Source organism: Oryctolagus cuniculus, chromosome 18 (assembly GCF_964237555.1).
Source record: "Oryctolagus cuniculus chromosome 18, mOryCun1.1, whole genome shotgun sequence".
NCBI classification, from domain to species: domain Eukaryota; kingdom Metazoa; phylum Chordata; class Mammalia; order Lagomorpha; family Leporidae; genus Oryctolagus; species Oryctolagus cuniculus.
The window spans coordinates 51,238,096-51,257,978 of NC_091449.1; the positions used below are offsets into that span (position 1 = coordinate 51,238,096).

The 19,883-nt window shown below is 49.4% G+C and overlaps 3 protein-coding genes across 23 annotated transcripts in view; 1 reads left to right on the forward strand and 2 right to left on the reverse strand.

The window, feature by feature from the left end:
* The first annotated feature begins 1,370 nt into the window (after positions 1-1,370).
* The window catches only part of DUS2 (dihydrouridine synthase 2), a 54,210-nt gene continuing 35,697 nt past the window's right edge, over positions 1,371-19,883 (forward strand). For 4 of the 21 annotated variants that reach the window (XM_008257495.4, XM_008257496.4, XM_017342312.3 and 1 more), the window contains exons 1-2: positions 3,158-10,001; positions 15,607-15,749. In XM_008257495.4, coding sequence (XP_008255717.1) covers positions 9,413-10,001; positions 15,607-15,749 — 732 coding nt within the window. In that variant the 5' untranslated portion in view covers positions 3,158-9,412. Of the gene's footprint in view, positions 2,360-3,157; positions 10,027-10,072; positions 10,437-12,391; positions 12,480-14,040; positions 14,079-14,159; positions 14,441-15,606; positions 15,750-19,883 lie in introns of those variants that run through there. The other 17 variants (XM_070062641.1, XM_070062644.1, XM_008257497.4 and 14 more) reach the window with 14 other exon arrangements.
* DPEP2NB (DPEP2 neighbor) lies at positions 2,299-4,414 on the reverse strand. The gene is made up of 2 exons (XM_017342311.3): positions 4,279-4,414; positions 2,299-3,204 (listed from the first exon to the last, which is right to left on the reverse strand). Exons 1-2 carry the CDS (start codon positions 4,412-4,414, stop codon positions 2,867-2,869), a joined length of 474 nt encoding a protein of 157 aa, XP_017197800.3. The 3' UTR covers positions 2,299-2,866.
* On the reverse strand, positions 8,266-9,318 carry DDX28 (DEAD-box helicase 28). The gene has a single exon (XM_002711630.3). The coding sequence runs from the start codon at positions 9,316-9,318 to the stop codon at positions 8,266-8,268; it is 1,053 nt and encodes a 350-aa protein (XP_002711676.2).

Genomic DNA, 19,883 nt, shown 5'->3' on the forward strand with positions numbered 1-19,883 from the left:
TGTTGGTTCACCCCCCAATAGCCGCTAGACTAGAACCCGGAGTGTCGGCGCTGCAGGCGGAGGATTAGCCTAGTGAGCCGCAGCGCCGGCCTAAAAATGCTTCTTAAATATCATAGATTATCAAGTTCAAATTCCCTTGATTACCCAATTTTCACATAATTGATTTATTTAAATTATAATATATGTTAAGATTCCCTACATTATGTGTGATTGCTGTGACTTATCTCTGGGTTCCTCCCTCTTTTTTCTTCCACTCCCCAAATAGCCACAACAGTTTGACCTGGGCCAGGCCAAAGCCAGGAGCTTGAAGCTCCACCTGGGTCTCCCATGGTGGTGGCAGGGTCCAAGTACTTGAGCCCTCATCTGCTGCTTTCCCAGGCACATAGCTAGGAGTTGGATCAGAAGTGGAACAGCCAGGAGTCAAATTGGCACTCCAATTTGAGATGCCAATTTATTTATTGAAAAAATCATGTCTGTGTTAGTTTTTAATGTTTGGGAGATTGTTGACTGCATCCCATGGTGTCATTTAACATTTTCTTCTGTTCCTTATATTTCCTGTAAACTGGTAGTCAGTTTAAAACTACATATTTCTAGGGCCTCACTCCCAAAACTCAGACTGGTGTGGGTGCTGGGGATTTCTCATTCCTGAAAGCTCCAGCTGAGTCTGTCTCAGGTTTTTGAATTGCCAATCTACATGCCCCCTCCAGTAACCACAAATCTGCCTCAGTCACACCATGTAGGAGAGACAGACCGCAGCGGCTTAATTGAAATTCTCAGTAAGGATGCTCTGGGAGCCCCAGGGCCTGTGCATCCTCCTTCTAACCCAGGCTGGAGAAACTTTTGGTTTCATTTATTTGAGAGAGGGAGAAGGAGGAAGGGAGAGAGAAAGAGGAGAGTGAGAGGTCTTCCATCTGGGTTAGGCTGAAGCCAGGAATCTGGAACTCCATCCAGGACTCCCACATGGGTGGTATGGCCCAAGCATTTGCACCATCATCTGCTACCTCCCAGGATGTGTATTAGTAGGAAGCTGATGGGAAGTGGAGGTGGGACTGGATTCCAGGCTGTGCTGTGGGGATGTTGGTGTCCCCAAATACCTCCTCTCTAGGGAAACTTCTTATTCGGACCTTTCCTGGCCTTGAGGATATGTGGGTCAGGGTGGAGGGACACTCTTGCTGCTGTGGCCCTGAGGATGAAGGAACCGACTGCAGGGTCGGTAGCTTCACCTGGGGCTGAGGGCTAAGTGTTGCTGGCAGTGCCACCTTCGGTTCCGGCTGATGATGCAGGTGGCCTGGGAAACAGGCCCAAACTCTTATTTAACTGCTTTCCCCACCCCACCCCCACCCCCCAGGACCAACTGTCCCCTTAACTGCTGAGAGAGACATTCCACTGGTAACAGCTAGTGCCTCACTGCTGTGACACACAGCAGTCAGAGTGATCCTTTTAGCATCTGCATCAGATCACTTCCCCACCTTGTTCAAATTTCTCCCGTGACTTCCCGTCACGCAAGAGCCATACTCCTCACTTTGGCTGATAGGGCCCACTGTGGTCTGGTCCACGCCCACTTCTCCAACTGTTTCTTTTAGTCATCTCCATCTTTCCTTCCTGGCCACACTAGCCTTTCTGCTGGTCTTAGGTCAGTCTTGTTCCTACCACAGGGTTTTTACACTTACTAGTTCCTCCAGGAATGTTTTTCTTCTTAATTTCTCACAGGACTCCCTTAAAATCTCTGCTGAAATGTCACCTCCTCAAGAAAGCCTTCTCGGACTACGCTCTGTAACACAGCACCTCTTATCACTCTATAATCTCATCCTGTTTTATTTTTCTTCCTAGAAATTCAAAGACCCTGAAATATTTTTTTTTACCTCTTTGTCCTCCTTTAGTTTGTGGGTTCCTTAGGGAAAGGGGTCTTGATCATCTCATTCACCAACATATCCCAAGCAACTAGCACAGTGGCTGGTATATAACAGGTGCTCAGTAAGTACTTGTTGAATAAATGGATAGATGGATGGGTGGATTGGATTGATAGATGGAACATTTTCTCAATCCTGCCCCTCTTCTGTGAGCATGTGCATATACGTGTGCACACGTGCGTGAATGCACACACACACACCACCATTTATCAGGTTACGCTTCTTAAACTACCTGGGTCCCTCCCCAATTACAGGAGTTACACTGATGGTGCACCCAGGGGTCTATTTTGAGAACAGAAGGTGCTACAAGACAAGGTCCTCCACAAAGGAATGTACTTCAGGAGCAAAGGGAGGCTAGGGGCTTGGACTTGTTGGATAAAAGGAAGCTCAAGCCAAAAACAAATTTTTATTGAGCAGCAGGAACTCCACTGGTGCTACAAAGGACTGGGGTAAGGATGCATACGAGCCTCAGGGGTCAGGGGTGTACTGCTTGACTTTATCCGTACTGTTCCTGCTCCAGGTAGACGGGCTCGCTAGGTTTCTTTATTCTGTCTCCTAACACCCCAGGCAGGAGACTCCCTGGGTAGCCACAGCTTGCTGCTTCCAGTTTCAGGAAGCCCACTCCTTCCTGTTTTGTGTGGGCAATGACTCAGGGGAGGAGTCCCTCTGGCGGACTGGGCCCATTCTGGCCACTCTGCACCCCGTCTCTGCTCCTGACTTCTCCTTGGCTGGCAGAATGCAGGCTTTTCTTTCTTCTGCCCAGGAAGAAACGCTACAGGATTGGGCAGAGGAACATCAGGCTTTCTTCCAGGCTAGCTTCAGCCCTGGGATGTTCAAAACAGCTTCTCACTTCAAACCCCAGTTCGTGGGCAGTTAGTATGGAAGAGGGGCTACTGGCAGAGTGGCCCAGCCTCTGTCTCCAGTGGTGGACAATGGAGGTCACTGCAGAAGGGGCATTAAGCATCTAAGGCAGTTAGACATTTGTCCTCCACGAAGGGCTCGGCCAACAAGCTTCTGTGGACTGATCTTATTCCCACACGCCGCAAGTGCCAAGTTTTGGGGACAGAGCAACTCAGGACTTTGTCCAACTCTGCCAGAGCTTGAGGTCTCTTGGAAGCCCAACACAGGAGTGGCTTCTCTGTTCTTGACTTTGCTAAAGAAGCATCACCATAGACCTGGAAGCCACAAACCAGGCAGTATGTCTCCCCGTCCCAGCCTACCTGCGTTTCTCTACATCCTCGGTAGAAGATATGGGAGAGGCCACAAACAGGAAGAGAAGTGGGAGGCACAACTGCTGGAAAGAAAACTAGGACTGCTCAGCCACTTCTGCTATGTACACTGTGCCGCCAGCACCTCCTCTCTTTCATGTCTTTGTTTTGGCCACAGCCCTCTTGTCTGCCAGGCATCCCAGACACATCCTTGGCCTGTCACTTCTGCAGGTTCCTTAGAGAATGGATTGTGGTCGCAGAAGCAATTCTGTGAAGCTATGGCAGCAGCAGGATACAAGGACATCTGTGCTCCACTCCCTGAGAGAACAGAACTTCAAGATAACTGCAGTCAAGACCCCCTCAGTCTCTCCCTTCCACAGCTCAGACATTTCTTAAGAACTTCACTTCTGAGGCTGTCACAGAAATAATTTTTAAGTTTTGGAAACAAGTGATATAATATAAATCACTTAAGAATCCCTCTCATCCTGGCATCTCCTCTTGGGTCCCCTCTGTGCTTCTTGTTTCAACTATGATGAACTCTTACCGTTTGCTAATACTTTCTAAAAGGCCACATACCAAGGCAAGGTGATGACCAGAAGGTTCACAGCCAAATCCTGGTAACTAAGTCTGGGCTCAAGAAAACTTCTCACATTAGCTTAACTTCCTGCGACATCTTCTGAGACCTCCAGTCTCTGGCACTTCATCTATCCTTGACTACCCACACTGTTCCTTAGAACTCAGGAGCCCAGGCTGGGATGTGGCTGAGGGGGCCCATGTGTATGTCCAACTGACAGCACAGCCAAGGTGCCTGGGTCTGACAGGGAGGTTCACCAGCAGTTCCTCCTCAAACCACTCCAACAAAAACACACTTGGTTTTTGCTAAGGGTCTAATCAAGAAAAGGCCAAAAGCATCTCATAGCCAAAAGACGAGGGCAAAATGTATAAAGAGTAGAACCTTTTTGAACACTTGCCCAGAAGTGACATCTCACTTACCCTCAGCAGTGAATGGGAACACTGGATCCCTGGGGGACCGAGGCCATTGGTCCCCTCATGGCTGGGGAGGTTCTGAGGTGTGACAGGCAAGTTCAGAAGGCACTGTGGCAGCCAGATGTGGTTGTGTACACCAGTGCCTCCGGTATAGATGCCCATCCTAGGCCTACCCGCTGCACTGCCCTCCCAGGGGACACAGGACAAGTTAGGGTGAATATACAAGATCTGCTCAGACACTGTCATAGGCAACCACACAGGTTGGTATCTAGAAGAGAAATGGTAGGGAAATTTCTGCAAGGGCATCATGTTTGCGTAGATACCCTGACGTGGAAATAGAGAGCCTGTGAGGTCCTCACTACCCAGTGTGGTCACACAGGGAATACATGACCTAAAGGGCAGGCTTCAGGCCCTTGGCGTTTTGTGGAAGAGTGGGATGAACGCAGAGGGGCACCTGCCTGGGCCCTCCCCACTCACTCCTTATTCAAGTAGCCATTCCTTTTGGAACACACCTATAGGCTGGCACAGCCTCACTGACCACACGAGGGTAAGGGAAACCAAATTCTGAGATTGGCTAGAGGTGCCAGATTAACCTACGTGGCTGCTAGGTTACACAGCCTTACCTTAAGCATTCAACAGTTGGAGAGGCAGACAACTGGAAGGACTATGGAATCAGGGAAGGCTCCTTGAAGGTGGGCTAAAGGATAGTGAGATTTGGACACACGGGGAGAAGAAAGACACTCCAGCAGAGAAGAATCAAAGCAAAGGCAGGGGATGGGGGTTTGGTGCTGTGTTTAAGCCACTGCTTGGGATACTTGCATGCCATATTGGAGTACCTAGGTTTGAGTCCCTGCTCCACTTCTGATGCAGCTTCTTGCTAATGTACTGCCTTGGAGGCAGCAGATGATGGCTCAAAGTGGTACTTGGGTACTTGTTACCATGTGGAAAGCCCAGACTGAATTCTGGTCTCTTGACTTTGGCCTGACTCAGTCCTGGCTGCTGCAGTCATTTGGAGAGTGAGCCAACGGATGGAAGACCTGTTTCTCTTGCTTCCTTTTAATAAACAAACAAAAATGTAAAAAAAATATAATAAAAGCAAAGATGGGAGCCAGTGTTGTGGCATAGCAGATAAAGCCAACACTTGCAATGCCAATATCCCACATGGGCTCCAGTTCAAGTCCTGGCAGCTCCACTTCAGATCCAGCTCCCTGCTACTGGCCTGGGAAAAGCAGTGGAAGATAGCTCAAGTACCTGGGGCCCTGCCACCCATCTTGGAGACCTGGATAAAACCCCTGACTCCTGGTCCAGCCTGGCCCAGCCCTGGCAGTTGCAGCCATCTAGGGAGTGAACCAGAGAATGGAAGATCTCTCTTTTTGTAACTTTCAAATAAATAATCTTTGAAAAAAAAAAAAAATAAAAGCAAAGACATTTTCTTGACTTTGTTCTGTTCCAAATGTACATTCATAGAATATTCATGCATTTACATCTGAATACTCAAAAAAGAAAAACCAAAACCCACGATGTAAAGGGGTCTACTCAAGTGAACACAAGTAGCAGAGGTGGTGTGCTCAACAGCAGGGTTTCATGTTGTTCATGCTGGGGCTCCAGATTTTTAGCTGGCGGGAATGCAAAGACAAGCTCACCAGATTTCAAGATGATGGACAGGGGGAGGGATGTTAAGGGTGCTCCCGAGGCAAAATGAGGTTTTTGACTGATTTCACAAAGTGGGAATGATGGACCCATTTTAACCTAACATTCAAAAATTATGAGAATAACCATACAAAGTGAATACCTTATCATTTCACTCCCCTTCCCTCTGAAGAGGTAACCAATAAATCCCACCCCCTTAGAAAATATGGGCTCAGCAGCAGCAACACAGGTGAAAAGCAGGTTCCAAAAAGACGAGCAGGTCCTGCTCTGAGGAGGAAACAAGCTGCCCTTAGCCACATCAGGCCAAACTAGGAAACCATTTGAGGCAGACTTTGGTTTGATGTGGCCAAGAACTTCCTAGAAATGATAACATTTAGGAGACCTTGAAAAAACAAGCACGGGGCAGTTGTTTACCAGGGCTGTTGCAGTTGGGATGCTTTATGAGGTAGGGGCTGCCTTAGCTACTATCCTGGAGGTGGGGCGACCACAGCTGGGAATCCCAGCATCTCTTCTGGGAAGCTGCTTGAATTACTGTGGTGCATGTTATGCCACAGAGATCAGGCCTGATCAGAGCTGACAGCTGGTGGAGTGGTGAAGGGGAGGGTTCTGGGGGAGGCTCTTCCTGGCAGGAAGGTCAGCGTGAGACCAGATTCCTGAAGCACTTGTTCAGAAGCACCCCTGCTTTGTTGGGGGTACATAACTACTTCACCAGGGCGTGGCCAGGACCACGGGGAAAGGCAGCACAGGGTAGACAAATGGGAGAGTAACTTAAAGGGGCCTGAGAATCACCTTGGATGCTTAAAAAAATAGGATTCTTGGGTCAACCCACAAACAGCTTAATCCAATCTGTAATGGGAAATAGGAATTTGCACTTTTAACAAGTTTCCCAGGCAATTCTGCCACAATGATCCATAGATAGTGACCAAACTGTTTAACTGGGATGTTTTTGAGTGTCAAAATGGGCAAGCTTAGAAACTGCGAGGCAACAGCTATAAATGAGGAATACTCCAGGAAAACAGATGTAGTAATTCTGTGTATGAATCATATTTGAGAGAAGCTAGTATGGTGGTTAGGAACACAACCTCTGGGGCAGACAGACCAGATGCTGTCCTACTTATCTGTTTAATCTCGAGCACATTCTTTTATCCCTTTAAGCCTGTTTCTTTGTATGTGAAAGAGAGCTATAATTGTACACTCAGTACAATATTCTTTTGGCAAAGGTTGCTCTGGGCCCTGAATTGTTTTATGGAGTATTACATTTGACCCTCAACTACAGGCAAAACTTACACAGAGACTGGAACCCAGGAGATAAGGGATGCTAAATGCTTACTTTGCCTGTTTTGTAACACTTTCATTAATTTCCTTCTTCTGCCACACAAAAATGGGGCAGAAGGCAGCCTGGAAACGCACAAGCGATACTTCTGCAGCTGACCTTTTCCTTTTACCTTCCTTCCTGAAGGTAAAATTCCCAGAGACATTTCACTCTGAGTTTGCAATTTTGCCCAAGTATTACTGGTAAGGAAACTCTCTTTGGGTGGGTGTTTACGCAGCGGTTAAGTTGCTGTTTGCATGCCTGCACCTGATATTGGAGCCTGGTTTGAGTCCTGGCTCCTCTGCTCCTGATCCAGTTTTCTGCCGGTGCACAGCCTGGAAGACAGCAGACGATGGGTCAAGTACTTAGGTTCTTGCTACTCACTTGGTAGCCCTGGATGTAGTTTGGGGCTCCTGACTTTGGCCTTGCCCAACCCTGGCTGTTCTGAGCATTTGGGAAGTGAACCAGTAGATGGAAGACCTCTCTCTCTCTGTTGTTCATTCAAGTAAAATTAAATTTTGAATAAAATAAAAACTTAAAATATTATCAACCTAGAGAAAACCTGTCCTAGATGCGGTGGTCTTGGGTGAATCTTAAGAATCTGAACTCTGTGCCAAAGGTAATTATATAAAGGAGACCCACGAAAACATCAGTTGGAAATGATGACAGAGAGTAAAACAACCCACTTTATTTTTCGCATGACATGTGGAAACCAGAGAGCCAGTCTCAGTACTTTAACCTCCAATGCTGACTGACAGCTTCCCTTCCAAAGCTCTAGCAGGCAGAGGACAGGGCAGCCCAGAGCTTCCCACTGAGAAGTTTGTTCACTCACTGAGGGCACTGCAAAGATCCCTGTTCTGGCATCATGCGTTTTAAAAAGCTTATTTTTATTTATTTGGAAGGCAGAGTGAAAGAGACAGAGACGGGTCTTGCACCTTCTGGTTCATTCCCCAAATATCCACAATAGCCGGCGGTGGAGGGTGCCGGTCCAAAGCCAGGAGACAGGAACTCCAGACAGATCTCCCACATGGGAGTCACCTGCTGCCTCCCAGGGTGCTCATTTGCAGGAAGCTGAATTGGGAGTGGAGGTGGGACTCCATCTCCGGCATTCTGATATGCAGTGTGGGCACCCCCCGTGGCAGCTGAACCAGCTACACCACAGTGCCAACCCCTGGCATCGCATTCAAGCCAGCTAACATCAGGCTTGCAGTGGCAAAGGCTCGCCCACCGAGGATGGTAGTCCGGGAAGGCTTCTCCTTCGGCGAGCTGCCAGCTCAATCTTCTGAACCAGGTTCACATCCCAAGGATGGGTCACAAAGCTGATAACGGAGCCTGGAACCTCGCTACCTACACGACCCACCCTCCCCGCTCTGTGGATGTAATCTTGCAGGGTGAGGGGGAAATCATAGTTGACAACTAGCTCCACATGGGTGCTGTCAAGGCCCCGAGAGGCTATGTCTGTACAGAGGAGTACATCTCGGGAGCCCTTCTGGAAACACTGGAAGATACCTGCTCTCATCGAGGCTGGCATTTGCCCTTGCAGCCTTAGGTGCTGGATTTTGTGGTCATCCAGAATATATCCCAGCCAGTTCACCGTGCTGGAACTATTACAGAACACCAGGAGAGCTCCCGAGGGTCCAGTCCTATCTGTCCTGTCACGCCGTTTGAGAATCTGCAACAACTCCGTCACCTTGTCCATTCCTTTCAGTCTCATAAATGTCTGTCTGACATGAGGCATGATGCAGTGGAGCTTGGAGCTGGTGATGGTGGTGACTGAGTTTGGCCTGGTGACTTTACTCAGCAACTGGCCTACCCCTTCAGGGAACGTGGCTCCCACCAGCACTAACTGAGCTTTGGGATTGAAGGGGTCTTCTAAGTCTGCTGGGCCTTCTGCTATCTGGCTCTTCTCCAAGATGTAGTTCACCAGTTCCAGGAAGCTGTCATCCAACAGTGTGTCTGCCTCATCCAACACCATGAAGGAGAGCTCGGCCAGGCTGATGAGCTGACTTTTCAGGGCCTTCCACAAAGCCCCCGGAGTGGCCACCAGCACATCTGCTGAAGGCTGTTTGCATAGCTGCAGCTTGATTCTACGCATACCATGGCCTCCCCCTAGCTCCTGCACGTGCAGGCCTAAGGAGCTGCCCAGAGGCTGGGCCACAGCTCGCACCTGTTCGGCTAATTCTCGGGAAGGCACAAGGACGAGGCCCCTGGGAGAGGGGATACGGCGGTGGTCCAGGCTTGGCTGGCCCATAAGCCGTTGAAACAGAGGTAGTACGTAACTCAGAGTCTTGCCACTACCTGTTTCCGCGGCACAAAGGATATGGTGGCCGCGAAGCAGAGAGGGGATGGCGCTCGACTGCACGGTCGTGGGCCGGACGACTTCGGGCGCAGCCTCCCGTAGTGCTCGCAACACACGTGGCTCCAGACCCAGATCGCCGAAGCTGCTGTCCGACGAGAGGTTCCGAAGCGCTGGTGCCTGGTGTTCAGCACGTTCGATGGAGAAGTGGTCCCCATGCGCGCGCCGATGCCTCCAGCCACGCGAGGCGAGAGGCGCACATTCCCAACGGCCCAGCGTGAGGCCCGCCGGCTGGTTCAACTCTGGCCGCCGCGCGGAGACCAATAGCGGCCCTGGTCGCACCAGCACCGGCCGCGAGGAGCTCTGGTGCCTTCTCTGTCGCTGTTCCTGCCGCCGCTGTAGAGACCGTGGAATGCGCACCACCGGCAGGGGCTCGTCGGGATCGCGGACCACCAGGTCCCGTCGGATAAACAGGAACAACCTAGCCTCCAGCGACAAAAGCCGCGTGGGCCTAGCTAAGGCCATTTTCCCTTTTGACCAGGAGAGGCGCAAGCCAGTGACGTCACGGACGCGCCTCCTGTACGGTGGCTGGCATGGCTCAGTAACTCCCGTGGAGCTGGAGAACCGTGAGGAAGAAGGTAGCTGTACAGTTCAGCAAAGTCCGTAAGTCTGAACAGTGGGTGGCGATATCCAGACCTGGACCAGCTTTGGGGAAGGGCACACAGGTGGAGGCAGGACCAGGACCTGGCGGCGTGGGGTAGTGGTCTTATAGTTCAAGAGGGCGGAGGGTTTCTGGCGCTTAGGGTGCTCAGCCCTTGTGATTCTCCTTTGTCGGCCTCGTTGCCCCTGTAATAGCTTAACCCGTGCCCCGCGCCCCTTGTAACCGCTAACGGAATGGCAGTGTTTTGCAGCCGCGGTCCCCGCGCAAGGTCTGGTAGTGCATATGTGTGTGGTGTGTTGAGAGTGGGAATGAATGCACGGGAGTCATAGATCTTGGTTCTTTCCCTCCCCTCCTCCGGCTGAGAACCCAGGATGTAAGCTGGTGGCTTTGAGCTTGTTTCCTGAGAAGTGAGGTAAGGCCTTCAGGCTGTGTCAAGCAGAGTTATCTCCCCACAGCGTTTTTCTTTCTCAGCCGGGGTTCACGCCTCACTTCCTTGTCCCTCCCACCACTCTTGCAGTGAGCTCACCTCCCCTGGCTTCCCGCTCAGAGACGTCAGTTGCTTGAACCAAGTAGCAAGGAAGTCCTGTTTCTCTGTGAAGTGATCAAGTCTGTGGCTTTCCTCACTTTGCCCTGGTCAGGCAGAATGCCTTTCTTGGATTCAGATGTTCAAGTTGCAAACAAACAAACTGACAAAACCATATATAGGCCGGCGCCGCGGCTCACTAGGCTAATCCTCCGCCTTGCGGCGCCGGCACACTGGGTTCTAGTCCCGGTCGGGGCACCGGATTCTGTCCCGGTTGCCCCTCTTCCAGGCCAGCTCTCTGCTGTGGCCCGGGAGTGCAGTGGAGGATGGCCCAAGTCCTTGGGCCCTGCACCCACATGAGAGACCAGGAGAAGTACCTGGCTCCTGCCATTGGATCAGCGCGGTGCGCCGGCCGCAGCGCGCTGGCCGTGGCGGCCATTGGAGGGTGAACCAACAGCAAAGGAAGACCTTTCTCTCTCATTGTCCACTCTGCCTGTCAAAAAGCAAAACAAAACAAAAAACCTATATTATTCATCCTTCTTGAATGGATCTGAAAACAGACATTTTCTGTGGGAAATGAGGAGATGAGGTAAATGTGGATTAACAGCCTACAAGTTCTTAACATCTGGAGAAAGTGTTTTAGTTTCATCAGATATCACTGAAAGGAGAAAAACTCTTAAAAAATTTCATGTACCATTGTGATGCATAAGCAGACTTAAGATTTTTTTTTTTATTTTATTTATTTGAGAGGTAGTATTACAGACAGTGAGAGGGGGAGACAGAGAGAAAGGTCTTCCTTCCGCTGGTTTATTCCCCAAATGGCCGCAACAGCTGATTGGAAGCCAGGAGCCAGGAGCTTCAGCTGGATCTCCAACACAGGTGCAGCGGCCCAAGGACTCGGGCCATCCCCTGCTGGTCTCGCAGGTGCAATATCAGAGAGCTGGATTGGAAGTGGAGCAGCTAGGACGCTAACCAGCACTCATGGGATGCCAGCATTGTAGGCCGCAGCTTAATCTGTTACATCACAGTGCTGGCCCCTAAAGTAGTGGTTCTACAGTGAGGGTGATTTTGTCCCTGTCGCCCTCCTCCATTTGACAATGGCTGGAGAGATTTTGCCACATCTGGGCAAATACTAGGTGCTGTTGGTGACTAGAAGGTAGAGGCCAGGGATGCTGTTCAGCATCATACAATGCACAGTACAACCCCACACAAATAATTATCTGGCCCAAAATATCCACAGTGCTTTGTTGAGAAATCTGGATAGAAGGTGAGGACTGAAGAGAGGCTGAGGTTACCTCTTTGCATTGACACATTTGCCAAACTCTTGCACTGTCCTTGCCCCATCTCCAGTATCTGTAGCAAGAACACTGATGCCATTGATTATCATAGCACTGGGACTTTGAGGCCCCTGAATTTCATAAACACAGGAAAGAGTGATTTACGAGGGTGAAGCTGGAGAAGAGAGGTTCACGGAGAGCAAACAGCCCTCATGTATTTGAGGAATGTGCCAGATGAAGAAGAGACAAGATGTGGGGTTTATCATTCTAGAAGACAGAACCAGAACCCACGTGAAGCAGATTCTGAACTTGATGTAAAGAACTTCTGTAACAACTAGAAATGCTCAGATCTGTCTTGAGAGAGCTTAGTTTTCTGTTACTGGGAAGTTCTCAGGCCGAATGACCACTAGTTGGCGATATGATAGAAGGGAAGTTAATATAAAGGATACGCAAAGATTTTGTGATTCTGTGCTACTTTTGTGATTTTTTTCCTGAGAACTTGGAACTTCTTGTCCCTTCTCTAAATAGTTCCTTAAAATGACAGTCTTCATCCATTTTTATATGCCACTGTTTTTCAGATATAAAACAAAGAATTGCTTTCCATGAAGACAGAGCAGATACATTGAGGGAATTGTCACAGAAGAATATTACTTAGGTATGTGTGTGTGTGGCTATCATTCAGATATTCATGTAGCTTTCTCATGTAGCTGCTTTCTCAATATTTTATAAATTTTCAAGCTAGTCTGAGCCTGTGTCCGCCCGTTGTTCCTAATTTCTTCATTGGACACTGCCAGAAGCCTCTCTCTTTCCCTCCTTCTTGGCGCAGATGTTGAATAATCTCCAATTATTTTTTTTTTAAGATTTATTTTATTTATTTGAAAGGGTTACAGAGAGAGGTAGAGACAGAGAGAGAGAGGTCTTCCATCCGCTGATTCACTCCTCAGATGGCCACAATGGCCAGAGCTGAGCTGATCTGAAGCCAGGAACCAGGAGCTTCTTCCGGGTCTCCCACACAGGTGCAGGGGCCCAAGCACTTGGGCCATCTTCTGCTATCTCAGGCCATAGCAGAGAGCTGGATTGGAAAAGGAGCAGCCAGTACTGAAACCGGTGCCCATATGGGATGCCAGTGCTTCAGGCCAGGGCTTTAACCCGCTGCACCACAGTGCTGGCCCCTCCAATTATTTTTTTAAAGATTTATTTATTTATTTATTTGAAAGTCAAAGTTACGGAAAGAGAGGGAGAGACAGAGAGAGATGGGATGCCGGTGTTGCCTGTGGTGGTTATTTCTGCTGTGCCACAACTTTGAGCAACTTTGAGATAATTGGTCACTTGACTTAGAGACGTTTTAGTAGAGTGACAGAGGCAGAAGCAAGACTGGAGTGGACTGAGAAGTGAAAAGAGGGGCCGGTGCTGTGGCGCAGCAGGTTAACGCTCTGGCCTGAAGCGCCGGCATCCCATACGGGTGCCGGTTCGTGACCCGGCTGCTCCACTTCCGATCCAGCTCTCTGCTATGGACTGGGAAAGCAGTAGAATAAGGCCCAAGTGCTTGGGCCCCTGCACCTGTGTGGGAGACCCAGAAGAAGCTCCTGGTTCCTGGTTTCGAATCAGCACAGCTCCGACTGTTGCAGTCATCTGGGGAGTGAACCAATGGATGGAAGTCGTCTCTCTCTCTCTGCCTCTCCTCTCTCTGTGTAACTCTGACTTTCAAATAAATAAATAAATCTTTAAAAAAATAAAAAGAAGTAAAAAGAAAGTGGATGAAGCTTCCGTAACTCTGAGCACATCAGGTCTGTCTGGCTTTGTAACTTTTCAGAAGAGACCATATTTGGTTAAAATGAATAAATTAATATTAACAGTAGTTACCTTTGGGAATGGGATTTTGATTTTATTTTTATTCCTATTGACTTTAACTTCAAAGTATTTCTAAAGTGTGGCCAATTATCATCACCTACACTACCAGTTCCAGGTCTGAGCCACCATCATCTGTCATAGGTTACTGAAAGCTTCATTCCCTAAACTGCCACAATGATCAAGGCTGGACCAGGCCTAAGCTATGAGCCTGGAACTCCATCCCAGTCTCCTATGTGGGTGACAGGGCCCAAATACCATCACCACTACCTTCTGGGGTTCCAATGTTCAAGTTGCAAAAAAAAGAACTGCACTATTCATCCTTCTTGAATGGATCTGAAAGCAGGTCTTTTTTCTTCTTGTGTTAGGAGGAAGCCGGAGTGAGGCGCTGGGGCCAGGTATCAAGGTATCAAACCCAGGCACTCTGATGTGGGAAGTGGACACTTTTTTTTTTTTTTTGAGATTTATTTTATTTTTTATTTGACAGAATTACAGACAGTGAGAGAGACAGAGAGAAAGGTCTTCCTTCCTTTGGTTCACTTCCCAAATGGCTGCTGTGGCTGGCGTGCTGCGCTGATCTGAAGCCAGGAGCCAAGTGCTTCCTCTTGGTCTCCCATGTGGGGGCAGGGGCCCAAGCACTTGGGCCATCCTCCACTGCCTTCCCGGGCCACAGCAGAGAGCTGGACTGGAAGAGGAACAACCGGACTAGAACCCGGCGCCATATGGGATGCCAGCGCTGCAGGCGGAGGATTAACCAAGTGAGCCATGGTGCTGGCCTATTTTATTTTATTTATTTATTTTTTTTGCCAGGCAGAGTTAGACAGTGAGAGAGAGAGAGAGACAGAGAGAAAGGTCTTCCTTCTGTTGGTTCACTCCCCAAATGGCTGCCACGGCTGGCGTGCTGCACCAATCTGAAGCCAGGAGCCAGGTGATTCCTCTTGGTCTCCCACGTGGGTATAGGTGCCCAAGCATTTGGGCCATCCTCCACTGCCTTCCCAGGCCACAGCAGAGAGCTGGACTGGAAGAGGAGCAACCGGGACTAACCCCGCGCTCATATGAGATGCCGGCGCAGCAGGCGGAAGATTAGCCAAGTGAGCCACGGCTCCGGCCCCATTTTATTTTATTTTAAATATAGAGTCACAGAGGGAAAGAGGGAGAGTCTTCCATCTGCTGATTCACTCCCCATGTGTTTTCAGTGGCCTGTGCTGGGCTAGGCCAAAGCCAGGAGCTTCATCTGGTTTTCCCACGTGGGTGTTGAGCCCAAGAAGTTGAGTCATCCTCTGCTGGAGCATCTGGGACTCAAACCAGGACCCATGTAGGATGCTAGCTTTGCAGGCAGCAGTTTAACCCGCTGTACCACATTGCTGGCCCCAACGATGTAGACATCTTTTTTTTTTTTTTAAAGATTATGGGTGTAAATTTTTTTAAAAAAAGATTTATTTATTTGAAAGGCAGAGTTACAGAGAGGCAGAGGCAGAGAGAGAGAGAGAGAGAGGTCTTCTATCCGCTGGTTCATTCCATAACTGGCTGCAAGGGCTGGTGCTGCGCCAATCTGAATCCAGGAGCCAGGAGATTTTCCTGGGTCTCCCACATGGGTGCAGAGGCCCAAGGACTCAGGCCATCCTCCACCACTTTCCCAGGCCATAACAGGAAGCTGGATCTGAAGTAGAGCAGCTGGGACTCAAACCAGCGCCCATATGGGATGCTGGCACTGCAGGTGGCAGCTTTACCCACTACACCACAGCGCTGGCTCCCGGTGTGAGCATTTGAAGCACAAGGCTAAACACCTGCTTCATAAATATTTGTTGGATGAACAAATGTACATATATTCTTTTTATGAACAGAGAAAAGGAAAACAGATTACTGTGTGTTAGAAGGAAAGTGGAAGAGGTTTTGCCTTTTAAATTTCTGAGTGTTGTTTTCCCTTTCTCCAGACGGTAACAGAGGCGGAATGATTGGGAATAGTCTCTCTCTGTGCTATCACAACAAACTAATCTTAGCACCTATGGTTCGGGTGGGGACCCTTCCAATGAGGCTGCTGGCCCTGGATTATGGAGCAGACATCGTTTACTGTGAGGTAAGTGGCTTCTGATTTTTGGGAGGGCTTTTCCAGGAGCTCAGGCTCCCTATTAATGTGTGGGGGTGCTCAGGAGTGGAGGAGGAGGCAGAGTGGGAACTCATTTCCCAGGTGCTCACTAAAAGCAGGAGACGAACACACAGGACACTTAGGAGTTCTGTGAGCCTTGCTAAGGGCCAGGAGCCTGGGTGGAACAGAGGTGTCCTTGGATGTCCTGAGCCAGTGGATAGATGAACATCATCTGTGGTCCTGGTCCTGGCGCCTAGGGTAATGTATGTCTGTAATGTATTTACTTTAATGAGGGAACTCAGGTTGAGAAGAGAGGAAAAGGACCAGATGCAGGCAGAGGAAGCTGGCTGAGGTTGCTTCTGGTAGCTGCTGAGTTTTCTGGCATTTCTAGCTAGTGTACCAGTAGATATTCTTGCTTCTGCTTTGAAGAATATTGGGGCTTTAGACCTCGGCTCAGAAAGTATCTGCCAAGAAAAGTAGAATTTCAGGAGTAGCTGACAGTGGATAGTAAGGGAATTCGAGCAGTCCTCAATTCAGCACTGACTGGAATTGTCTGGGCAGCTTCTTCTCAATACCTGACCCTGCTGTGTTCCCCTACTGGGTATGGAAGTTTAAGAAGAAGCTTCTCAAGTGTCTCTCCATCTTTAAAAGCCCCTGGGGAGAGGGATGAGTTGGGGAGGCAACTGGCCAGAAAAGGGCAACACAGGGAATCCTTGGAGTGATGGGACTCTTAGGTCTTAGCTGTGTCAACACCAACCTGATTCTGCTATTGTGCTTAAATTTTGTGAGATGTTACCACTGGGGGAGACTGGGGAAAGGATATATAGGTTCTCTTACTGCAACTGCATATGAAGCTCTCATGGTTTTTTTTTTTTTTTAAGATTTATTTTTTATTTACTTGAAAGGCAGAGTGGAAGAAAAAGGAGGAGAGAGAGAGAGACAGAGACAGAGATAGATACCTTCCACCTGCTGGTACGCTTCCCAGATGGTCTCAATGTCCGGGGCTGGGCTAGGCTAAAGCTAGTAGCCCAAAGCTTCTTCCCAGTCTTCTATGTGGGTGCAGGGGCCCAAGCACTTGGGCCATCATCTGCTGCTTTCCCAGGCCATTAGCAGGGAGCTGGATTGGAAGTAGAGCAGAAGGGACTCAAAGCGGCTCCCATTTTGGATGCCAGTGTTGTAGGCTGAGGCTTAGCCTACTACACCACAGCGCCAACCCCAGCTGCAATGATCTTAAAATAAAGTGTTTGGAAAGAAAATCACTGAGTAGAAGAAAGGGAAGCAGGAAGTTGAGGAAAATGCTGGCTGCTGGGTGTGGGTGTTGAGAGATAGGAATCCATAATAGAAGAGGTAGAAAAGTGACAGAAACAGGCAACTTAGAGTCTAGTGTCAGGAAAGGCAAAAGTCAGGTCTGTTATCTATGTCAGATGATGCAGAAATATCCATTCACAAAAAGACCAGCAAGGTGCTATGAAAAAGTTGATTGGAGGGACAGGCACTGTGGTGCAATGCTGGCATCCCATATGAGCACCAGGTTGAGTCCTGGCTGCTCCGCTTCTGGTTCAGCTCCCTGCTAATGCTCCTGGGAAGGCAGCAGAAGATGGTTCAAATACTTGGACCTCTACTACCCATGTGGGAGACCCAGATGGAGTTTCAGGCTTCTGGCTTTGGCCTTGCCCAGCCCTGACAACTGTATAGTTGGCCATTTGGGGAGTGAACCAGTAGATGGAAGATCTTTCTCTCTGTCTCACTCTTTGTCTGTCACTCTGCCTTTCAGATAAATAAAGTAAATCTTTCTTTTTTAAAAAAGATTTATTTATTTATATATTTGAGAGGTAGAGTGACAGACAGAGAGAGGGAGAGACAGAAAGGTCTTCTGTCTGCTGGTTCACTCCCCAAATGGCCACAATGGCCAGAACTGGGCCAATCTGAAGCCAGGAACCAGGAGCTTCTTCTGGGTCTCCTGTGTGGGTGTAGAGGCCCAAGCACTTGGGCCATCTTCTACTTCTTACCTAGGCCGTAGCAGAGAGCTGAATTAGAAGAAGGAACAGCTGGGACTTGAACCAGCACCCACATGGGATGCTGGCACCACAGGTGGTGGCTTTACCTGCTATACCACAGCGCCAGCCCCAGCAAAGTAAATCTTAAGAAAAAGTTGTTTGGTGGACATGAACACTTGTGGAATTAATAACTGGAGAAGTGAACAGCAAGTGGGGAAGTCGAAATAGGACTGCTGAATGCCCCTTCAGGAATTTAAGGGTCAAGGGATGTAAAGGTAGGCAGTTTGAGGTCAAGGAAGTAAGTGAAGGGAGGTGTTTTTAGACAGCTTGCATGGAGTTAGAAGTGAGGGGAAGCCTGGAGATGTGAGGGATTGGGAATGATTGGTCAGGCCAGGCTTTGGAGGGGACAGGATTCTTTTTTTTTTTTTTTTTTTTTTAGGTTTATTTATTTGAAAGGCAGAGCTTCAGAGGGAGAGGGAAAAGGAAAGAGAGAGAGAAAGACAGAGACAGAGAATCTTCTGCCCACTGGCTCACTCCCCAAATGGCCACAACATTTGGGTCTGGGCCAGGCTGAATCCTGGAGCCAGGAACTCCCTCGTGGTCTCCCATATAGATGACAGGGTTCCAAGTACTTGGACCATCTGCTGCTGCCTTCCCAGGTGCATTAGTAGGAAGCTGGATTGGAAATGGAACAGCCAGGACTTGAACCTGCACTTCTGTATGGGATTCTGGCATCACAGCTGTGGTTTAACCCACTGCACCACAATGCCAGCACCAGGGACAGGATTCTTGATGAAGCGAGGTGATGCGTTCCTCTGAGGTGGGCCAAGGAGGAACAGGTAGACGTGAAGAAACAGAGGTAAGCTGAGGCACAGGGAGATGTAGGGGGCTAGTGTTGTGTTGCAAATATGGGTGTGGACTTGAGGAAAGCGAAGAGGTTTTGGTCCTGTGCCCGTGGGAAGTTTGGCTGGCAGCCAGGAATGCATGTGTTGCTTGTGGGTAGTGTTAGGGAGAGCTGAGAGGGCTCCGCCCATAGCTGGGGATTGGCATGTTGGTGCCTGCTGCAGGGCAGGGGCAGGGGTGTCTAGGGTGCCATCAAGGTGAAGGGAGGGGTGAAGGGACCATGTGTTGTTGGAAGGTATAAGGTGGAAGCCAGAAATGGAGATTCCAGAGTTCAGTATCACAGAGGCTCAAGATCTGATTTCTGAGTAGCATGTCAAAGTGGAGGTGGAAATGTCAGAGGGGCTGTTGGTATACATCCACCTGTAAGCCTTCCAGGCTGCTGGAACATGCCTCGGGCAGGGAGGAACTTGTTCTCACAGAGGCCAGGCCCTGGACGCATGTGGTAGCACTCTGAACTCTTGTCTGGTGGTCAGCTGTGGGTTAGGTACAGCTTTTCCTGACCAGCACTGTCTTTGCCATCCAGAAAAGTCTCTTGGATTTGGAAAGAGAATGAGAGGAGGAATTTACAAACGTACGCTGAGGGGCTTACAAACCCGTGTCTGCTGAAGCACAGGACTACATCTGGTGCCTCAGACCTGTGGGGAGCAGTGGCAGGCAGGCAGAGTCCTGCTTTGTTTGAGTTGGTACCTGGGGACTGGGCCCTGAGTACTGGACGTGGTGCCTGGTGCCCCCTGGTGGACCCAGTGTGCTCTGCAGGCCGGTATTGGACACATGCTCATATGTTCTTACTGGTGAGTTCAGATGAGGCAGCTCATCTAGGAGATTAGAATATCAAACCATTTCACCTACCTCTTGTAGGTCCTAGGAGCATACAAGGTGTGCATGCACCTCCTCAAAAGCCCCACAAAGCCTTAACCTGGAGGGTGGCTAATCAGCAAGTCAAAAGAGCAATAGTCCTTCCCCACCAGAGTTTCTTTCTTCCTCCCTCGATTCTTCCCTCCCTCCCTCAAGATTTATTTGTTTCATTGGAAGGCAGAGCAGTGAGAGAGAGGAAGAGGGTGAGAGGGGAGTGTCTTCTGCTGGTTCAGTCCCCAAATGCCTGCAGCTTCCAGGGCTGGGTCAGGTGGAAACCAGGAGCCTGGAACTCACCTGGGTCTCCTACATGGGTTGCAGGAACTCAAGTACTCAAGCCATCACCTGCTGCCTTCCCAGGATATGTGTTAGT